The 9506-nt window shown below is 49.3% G+C and overlaps 1 protein-coding gene across 1 annotated transcript; it reads left to right on the forward strand.

Annotated features, from left to right (window-relative positions):
• Positions 1–1640: 1640 nt before the first annotated feature.
• Positions 1641–2456, forward strand: LOC135827236 (uncharacterized). The gene has a single exon (XM_065339765.1). The coding sequence runs from the start codon at positions 1641–1643 to the stop codon at positions 2454–2456; it is 816 nt and encodes a 271-aa protein (XP_065195837.1).
• The last annotated feature ends 7050 nt before the right edge of the window (positions 2457–9506 follow it).

Consider the following 9506-nt stretch of genomic DNA (forward strand, 5'->3'; position numbering starts at 1 on the left):
ACTCCAACACTACTCCCAAGGCCGCAGAACAAAGTGTATTGTTGACTCTGACAATGAAAAGCAGCGGTGATCACTTGTCACTCCAAATGACAAGCTTCTCCTTGCGCCACCAATAATATTTTGTGCGACTGTTGATGCAAAAGTGACTGAAGTCCTGAGCGCAGTTTTTGAATTTTATTGCAAGCTGCACGGTGAGATCGCGTGCTCTGTGACGTAGGATAGCGCTTCATGGATCACGACACGCGCCCATCGATCGCGAACGTGTCTGGAACGCTACTCGGAACAGACCATGATGGCAGAGGTAAGATGAGCTGCATTTCCTGCTTGATCTGCTGAGAACCCCCACAAACTGTCCTAGGAGTGTTGCAATGGCAGCAAGCCGTTGAAATATGCCCCTCGTACAGCATGGAGAGTTATTCATCTTTCACACTTACCTCCTGCAATCCCGAACATAGTCCAACAGTAAAAGTCCCTTGTTTTCATGTCGATGCTCGGCGAAAGCTGCTAGCTCGGTCGCTTTGTGTTGACTGGCACGCGAGCAGCACTGGCTGCACGCACTTGTCGCGTGAACTGCATGACAGATTCCTTACGTCATAAAGAATGTGATTTCATCATCATTTCACTGGTCTTCGACCTACATGGTCAGGGAAAGTCCCAGTTCGTAGGCCTACAACACGGTCAGCGTGTTCTTGACCGGATAGCTGAAGTACAAGAGTATTCAGCTGGCAGCCAGTGGAACCACGTTCCTGGAAAGCTGAACCCAGCCGACAAGGGCACCAGAGGCTTGACAGCAGCCCAGCTAGCCAGTGATTCAGTATGGTGGAACGGCCCTGAGTTCCTCGTCCAGCAGCACACTGAGTGGCCGTCTCGTCAGATAACCGTGCCAAAGGAGTTGTCGGGAATGGTAAAGCGAGCGCAGGTGATGGCGTTCGCTGTGCTGCAAGTGTCAGCGGAGGCGTTTCGTCTCCACCCCGACAACTACTCCTCATGGAAACGGCTAGTGAGAGTGACGGCCTTGTGCTACCGTTTCATCAACCGGTGTCGTCGACGTCATGCTAGCACGAGAGGGATCCGGAAGCAGCGAGTGCAGCAGTCGACTCTGTGGAGCTGAAGTCTGATGAGCTCCAGCGTGCCGAATGTCACTGGTATGCGATCGCACAAGCAGAGAGCTATCCCGCTTCGTATCGGCAGCTGACGTCAGGGAAGTCCCTTGCAGCGAATGACCCGCTGCTACGACTGAATCCAGTGCTCGACAAGGATTACCCGTGTGTGCTACGCGTTGGAGGTCGTCTGAAGACTGCCAGCCACTTGCCTGAGCATACCCGGCATCCGATAATCTTGCCACAGCACCATCGGATTACTCAGCTGATAGTCGACGCCGAAGATCGCAAGTGTGATCACAGTGTTGGCCCAAACCACCTCTTGGCAAATCTGATGCTGCGGTTTTGGATCATCCGTGGCAGGGTTGTCACACGATCTCACCGTGCACACTGCGTGCTCTGCAAGAAGAAGTGGGCCACTGTGGCTTCGCAGCAGATAGCACCGCTCCCGCTATTCCGAACAGCTCCACCGTACCGGGCATTTTCAAGAGGTACCTCTGTGTCTTCTCTTGTTTGCAATCTCGAGCCTGTCATTTCGAGATGGCGTATGGCCTGGACACCGAGTCGTTTCTGCTAGCATTCACCCGTTTCTGCAAGCGCAGAGGTGTGCCAGCTGAGGTCGTGTCAGACAACGGGACGAACTTTGTCGGTGCAGAGGGAGAGCTAAGAGAACCCGTTCAAGCGCTAGGTTCTGATGAAGTGGCCGCAAGTATGGCCAGCCAAGGAGTTCATTGGCGCTTCAATCCGCCTCTCGCTCCGCACTTTGGCGGCGTATTTGAGTGTGTGGTCAAGGCAGCAAAGCGCGCAATGATGGCAACTCTGTCCCAGGCCAATCTCACTGATGAGGAACTTGTAACTGCCATGGTGAGTGCGGAAGGCCTGCTCAGCTCGCGTCCGTTGACCGCTGTCCGGACTGAAGTGGATGACGCTGCACCGCTAACACCGATGCACTTCCTAGCTGGACAGTGCGAGCTGACTCTGCCACTCGAAGAAGTCGCTGAGTTGCACCCACAGCGTCGTTGGCGGCTCCTCCAACAGCTCCTACGCGAGGTATGGCGGCGATGGCTTCGAGAAATAGTGCCTCGGCTGAATGTGCTTCAGCGATGGTCTCGACGCAGCCGCAACATCAAGCCCGGTGACATTTTCCTCTGCATGGACAAGTCTACTCCAAGAGGGCGTTGGCCGCTAGCCAAAGTGATGGAAGTGTTCGCCGGATGTGATGGATTGGTCCGTGTAGTGAACATCAGAATTGGCGCCAAGCAGTCCAAGCGGCCGATAACGCAGTTGGTGCCGTTGGAAGTTGAACCCATCGATGAAGGTACCGGTCAGTATGATGATCTCACGACTTCCGATTAGTCTGGAGTCGTTCGTGAGAGGGGAAATTTTGGAACGTTCTCCATTTGTTAGTGTTTGTCTTCGTTTAACATGTGTATTACTCAGTATGTCGTAATAGGACACTGCTCGATTATTCTTACCTTGTGCGTTTCACTATTTGTAACGTGGCTCCTCTGCTTCAGTTTTCGTTCTATCTCTCTGGCAGGGGCAACCACCACCCGTCTGGTGGGTGCCAGCATCCTCCGGCAGTTGCGCTGGGACTCTACGATACATTCTTGTTCTTCGATAATTAGAAATCTGCCTTTCTAGTTCTTCGCTGTTTGAATTATTATTTATTTGTGTTGTTTCTTGCGGCACTCGCTTTTGTGTAGATTTGACCTTTTTTGCATGTCCGCGTGAGTACAGATGACATCATGCATTATTTTCTGTCACGTGTTTTGCTTTGAGCGTGTCGTTCAAGATGTTTGAACTGCGCCCCCTGGCCGATTTTCGTTGCTTGCTGTTTTCTTTGCCAGTCAAGCGGGGGGGGGGACGCTACGGTGTCGTCCTTCTTGGCTGTGTGTCCGGTACGGGGCCGGGTACGTGCGTCCCCAGCTCTCCGTTCTTTGTTCTTTTTTGAGTTAGATTCTTCAATGGTGTTTTTTTGAGAACATGTTTGGTAATACAGTCTCCTAAATAGTTCGATGCTTCCAATGGTTGTGTCTGATCCAAGTGTGGGTTTGCGAGGGAACCGGTGAACCATCGCCAGAACGATGAAGAACTGTTCTGACTTGAACAGAGCTGGAGAGTCAATAAATATTTACATGATCAAGGAGCCAGTGAGCTACGAATTAGCTGCGGCGACGGAGTGGCCTGGACCTGGGCAGCGTTCTTTTTAGGTGCTGCATGGCGATTGCCTTAAGCCATTTCACGGGCTCAGGAATCTGCCAGAACCGCCTCTCTAGAGAGTTGTACTCGGCGTGTATGCTCTCTGAGCCTTGCTCAGCTAGCAAGCCAAGGCCAACACGGAGTCGCGTCATAGCTGGCACGACATGAAGCTCTAACAGGTGCAGCTTGGGTGTTACGTGCCCCTTCTGCCTGCTCACAATCTCATCTCGTACGAGCTTCATGAAGTGCTTGATGTTGCTGCTCAGCTCTGCTATCTCCTCATCATTTACCTGCAGAACACCATGGATTTGAATAAACAGTGTTAGTCTGAATTTCTGTGAGACAGAGTCGGCAACAATCCGCCTTCTGAAATCATCAGTGTCGCCAGCATGCCTGATCTCAGATAGTATAGTATTAAGCATGCGAGCACATCCATTCGCACTTCAATATTCTAGGACAAGCAGGCAATGCGTATCAGTATCTGTGCTAGAGGCTGTATACATGCATTGCTAAACTGAGGAATGAACTATGTTTGTGCACAATAAGTACACATCATGTATGCGGAACTTACCGTGCGGAAATCGCCAAATGCAACTGAGCACTTGCTGTAGCCATGGAACAGGTTGTAAAACCGTGTTCTGAGAGCCTGTGTATCAGCCAGCAGATTCGGACATCTGGCTTCAATAATGGCTACAGGCGCAGACGTGATGTTGTTCGATGATGGCTCCTTCAGACCCTGATGGACATGATTGCCAACAAACGCCCCGCCGTGATATGCCTGACGCATCATTTTGGCTGCCTGCAGAGCTGCTTCAACACTGCGCTCGCATGGGCCAGCAACAGACTTTCCGCCAGACTCTTTGTCGAACTGCTGCTGAACGCTCTTGAGCTGCTGCGCAGCGTCAGTCTGTGCGCGCAAAGCTGCCTGCCAGTCCTGCTGAATTTGGTCACATACCACCTCCAGGTTGTGGCCAGTGACCCCTTGCTCATGGCCGTGCAGAGCCACACAGCTGAGGTGGCCTTGAATGGTTGTGGCCTTCTGTATGGCTGCTTCGGCTTCGACTGTGCAATGCTGCAGCTTGGCATGCAGCGCGGCCAATGCTGTGGACTGCGTGCTGTCGGTAGTTGAGGCTGGCGTTTTGCTGATCAAGCTCTTATCAAGCTGGCGCACCTCTGCCAGCATTGCCTCGTATATCCAGGAATAGATCCCCAAGTCTGGATGCAACACTGGCAGAATGGCATGGCTGATCTCTACGGGCAGAATTGGGGCCCGGATAACGTTGTTGTACGTTTTAGCGAGCGACAGCCGCGAACCAGCCGCAAGGAAAGCGCTAAGATCGTCCTTGAGGGTCTGCAAGGTACGTGGCTGTTTCTCCTCGTCTGACACTTCAGCAGGCGGTACATCCATCATCTTCTTCAGACAGTGGCAGTGCAAGCAGGGCCGCACTCCACTTGAGCCCGACAGTCCGTAGTTGGTGGTTTCAAACTCATAGTCCCCAAACAAAAAGATGACGAATGTTTTGCCGTTCCACTGAGCACTCTCCGCGACACTCTGAATTTGTTCTCAGTAGACTATTGGTGCTTATTTTATATTTTAAATAACTCCATGCATTACATTTTCAAGTCATCAGTGTGTGGCACCGAGGTGATGAAAATGCTTATCTTGCTTTTTCAGACTCTGTCTTACCTAGAGAAGTCTCCAAATTTGCCGGAGTGTCCTTGGCTTGGAAGATGCGCAGCTGAGTGGTGTGGTCAAGTGAATTTGGGTGTCGGACGTTGGCAATCTGTCCAAAGCATCACGCAGAACACATTGCATACCGACGGTGTCTGAGTGTGCTGCAATCCTTGTGATTTACTTCATAGGAAGACTGCTGTACATACAGCATAATTTGCCTTCAATCTCATCATATTAGATTGTTGAAATTCTTGGAGTAATTGCCTGATGTGGATAATAGTGCTTGACAGATTACCGGCATCACGAATTTCAAGGAGCCTCCTCCCTTATCTCCTCCGATCTCTACGTAGATCTTGTCCGGTGGTATGGCATTGCCCTGCCAGGTCAGCATGTTGTTGGTTTCGTACAACTGCAGGTACTGCTTGACCATGGCGAGAAGATCGGGCAGGTATACAATGGTGGTGTCTTCTATGGCACCGGTCTTGTGTTGAATCATCTTTACTGTGGATGCCACGTATTCTGGCAAGACACTGGACAATGTGGACCGAAGAGACTTCTCGCACTCAAGCTTGAATCCACAGGACGATGACAAAATGAATTGCAGCTTGCGTAGCTGATTCCAGGGCAATTTCAAGTCGGCTATAATTGCCAATGCCAGGCCAGGTGGTGGAGACAACGGCTCTACACGAGCTGTTTGCAGAAGATCTGTTTGCTGTGCCTTGGGCATAGCTGCAAGATTTTCTGCAGTCTGCGCCTCTCGCCCAGGTGCGCCAACACAAATAGTCTCACCTGCATGCGCACACACAGTTGGAAGGCATTATTGAGTTGGTGTGCATTCTTTAATAGTAACGTCTGTTGCTGCCATGCGTAGCGACTACTACCTCCGACAAGCGAAACTTGGCGCGTTTTTCACTTCAAATTACACGAAATAACTCACACTTTACAATCAAGTCTAATGATTGACTCACCAAAATACAACTTTGTATTGCTCAACAAGGACATTAGAGACATCAGTTAGGCTGAATCACTCTCCTCTGATTCAGATATCGCAGTTTCTTCTAGAGAGGAATTGTCCCTGTTTTCAGACTCAAGAGCGACTAGAGCGGATTCAGTTGCAGCAAGTATCTCTGTTGTGATCGCTCTGGAAATCGCGATGTCGCTCCTGTGCTCAAGCCACGGTGTCGAGGGTCGTCATTTCTACCGCCAATATCTGGGTTGACGTGGTGAGAACTGTGCAACACCTCCACACGCGCCTGGACTGCAACATGTTTGCTGGGTATTCTCGCCAACTGTCCAAAATTGTAGGCAGCAATTCCTGGCGCTTTTCCTTAGCCTCCAGAGAAGCATTGCTCTGAAGGCTATTGAACGACGCTAGGATTATTTGGCATGGAAGTATGGACTCTGTGCTGGCTGAGTGATCAAGTGAAGAGAGAGAGAGAACTCCTTGGTTTTGCATTGAAACGCGAAATAAGAACGATTCTCCTTCGCAGAATAGACGCGCGGCGCGCGCGCACTGTTGTGCTGGTACACGAGAGACTGGCCTGCTTCTGACTAGTCGAGCCATGTGCCACTCACCAGCTCGTCGCTTGGCTTCCTGCACCCGGTTGCATGGAGGGTACAAGTAGGTCGCGTACCTCACTGCCTTGTGAAGTAACTTGTGGTACCAACACAAATAAAAATCAAAAAAACGCGCCAAGTTTCGCTTGTCGGAGGTAGTAGTAATTCTGTGCATGATTTCATGGTTGAAGTTGATACCGTGCACGACGGTCTTGGCGAAAATGAATACCGGTATATGAACTACTAGTACCGATAATACTGTGCATCATTTCATGGTTGATACCGTGCACGACGGTATTGGCAAAATCAGTGCGCATGTACTTACTTATGGCATGCAATTCAGATGCCCTCCTTCGTTTCGTGCGGTCGCTCGCATTCGACGAAGACACCTCTCCCACCGGTATTTTTCTGTATACATGTGGCTTTCCATGGGCAGTAGCACGAACTTCGAGCGACCCATAATGTTCTCTAGCCTTCACTAGGTGCCCCACCAATCTGTCTGCAACATCCCCTTGTAGCTTAGATGGTGAGGCACCAAGGATTTGGGCAACGGTTGCGCCCGGCGTGAGGGACTGGGTGAGCGGCGGAGTTTTCGGTCGAAGGACGGTGGTGGTTGTTGCTTAACGCTGTGCAGTTGTGGTAGTGGTAGCAGCAGCAGCAGCAGTGGTTATGGTGATAGTAGGTGTTGCACTTTGTGTATTCTTTGTGTATTCGGTGTCATGGCAATAGAACTTTTTGGTGAAGGTTTCTTACTCTTAAGGAAGACGCCACTATATTCACGACCAGGCTTCCGCTTAGGGGACCTGCCACCCATGAATCTCTTCCCGTATTTAATGCATATGGCACACTGCGTACCTGTGTGAGGCGTCCAGGCAACGCTTTTCCCACAACCTCCGCCACAGAATTTGCCACCACTTGCTACATTGCATGCAGCTGTCATGCACGCTCTACATATATATGCTGGATGCACCTCTGGCAAGTCCTCAGCTATATCCACACACATGCCCTTCAGGCCACTTTTATGCTCAGAAGCAAAGTATTTTGTGCTGCGTGGCAAATCAGCAAATTTCAGGCCACCGACACGACATACTGATGCCAGGATTTCCTGATGACCATCCATTGACACTTGAAAATCACACAAAGTGCATAAACATATCGATGAACTTCCAAAAAATGTACGAACTTCCGCTCACGAACTTATGTTTATCGGATGGTCGAAGCCTTGGGCCAACCAGGAAAACTCACCGAAAGCAGGAGAAAACTCCAGGGACGCTTCTGTGGGAGCAGGAACAACGGCTACACTAAAATATACAACAATAGCTACGACGATAATTTTTTTATATTTCTCTTCGACGATCCGGACCAAAACGACGCTCGTCGTCGAGTGAGGTGGCAAACGACTGCTCTGTCCTTCCTCTTCTGGAAAAACGCGAGTTACTGGTCAACAGCCTCGAAGGAAGCCCAAGATACTATCGATTGTTACGAAAGTTTAGGAAAATGTGTATCTCGGGCAGAATTTTCGAATGACTCATGCTCAAAGCCGACGCCATCTTAGATGTCCGCTGACGTGATCATAATTATGAACAGCCGTGGTTCGTGCCTGCTCACCGAGTGATTTGTACTGCAGGATTTGTTTTTGCAACTATAATTCCCTGTGAGTAGTGACAGGCTGAATGTACAGTTGTGTAGAGCACACAGTTCCCTGACTGCTCACCGAATGCTTGGCAGTACAGGATTTGTGGTGGGAACCATATTTCCCTGTAAGCAGTCACAAGCAGAATGTTACGTACAGATGTGACCTCTATAAATTATTTATTTTTCGTTGAGTGTTGTATTAAAGTGCATGATATGTTGTGCTAACTATTATCCCCTGTGAGTTTTCCCCATGAGCAGTCACAGGTGGTCCAGCCAACTCAGTTGTATGCACTATGTAGGAATCATGCATTCATGCTCAGCCCCACAATGCAATAAGACTCATTTACACTGCACCCCATAGACAGCAGCACAATCACAGACACAGGGTGATATGACAATTCCTCGAATTGCAGACACTGATGCACTCACGATAAAAGGAATTACTTCGTAGTATCGCCTTCTCTTCCGTCGGGGGGGGGGGGGGAGTGGAGTAGCCTTGTTGACCTAATCAGATGGCATGGGGTAATCCCATTTTCGGGGGGGGGGGAGGGGGTGAGTGGAGTAGTCTTGTTGACCAAATCAGATGTATGCATGGGGTAATCCCATAAGCTCATTGCGTAATCCCATATTTGGGAGACATGATGTAATCGCGTTCCGTGGCAAAGTGCCGAGTTGTGGGCAAAGTAAGCATGCAATATCGTCTTCTGGACGGGCCTTGACAACAATTTTGATATTCTTGAGCAAGCTGTCTTCTCAGCGTGTGTTTTGTGCAATTACCAACCCACATTGGTTGCTACCTGATAATGGTCTCGATGTAAATACAATTTTCACACCTTCATTCATAAATCGCCCTGTCCTGTTTAACAATGTACATAAATAAGTAACATAATTATGTAAATAAGCGAACATCTTATTATTATCACAGATAACGGTGGTGTTCCCAGAAACTTTATTATTTAGGTGCAGCTTAGCACTGTGCACATTATTCTTTCTATTTGCTGTGTTGAGAGCGTTGTGATTACTCTGTTGTTCTTTCTTGTTTTGGCACCACCCCGCACCCTTGACCATTATTGTATTTCGTCACCAACGGTGTTCTAAGCTGCCATTCCTTTTACTAGTGCTTCCTGTTGGCACATCCAATAAACCAGTCCTTTATCCCGCCAGTACTCAGACGCCTACTAATCGTGTTCAGTACTCCACGAGTATAAACAGTGTATTAATTTTTATGATTGAATGGAAAAACAATCACTTTGAAAGAAGATAGTGAGTTCTCGAAGAGTGCTATGGTGAAGTAACTAGGAAAAGAAAGTTCCAAAGAAGTCCAGTGTTGACATTAA

Source organism: Sycon ciliatum, chromosome 11 (assembly GCF_964019385.1).
Source record: "Sycon ciliatum chromosome 11, ocSycCili1.1, whole genome shotgun sequence".
Lineage (NCBI taxonomy): Eukaryota > Metazoa > Porifera > Calcarea > Leucosolenida > Sycettidae > Sycon > Sycon ciliatum.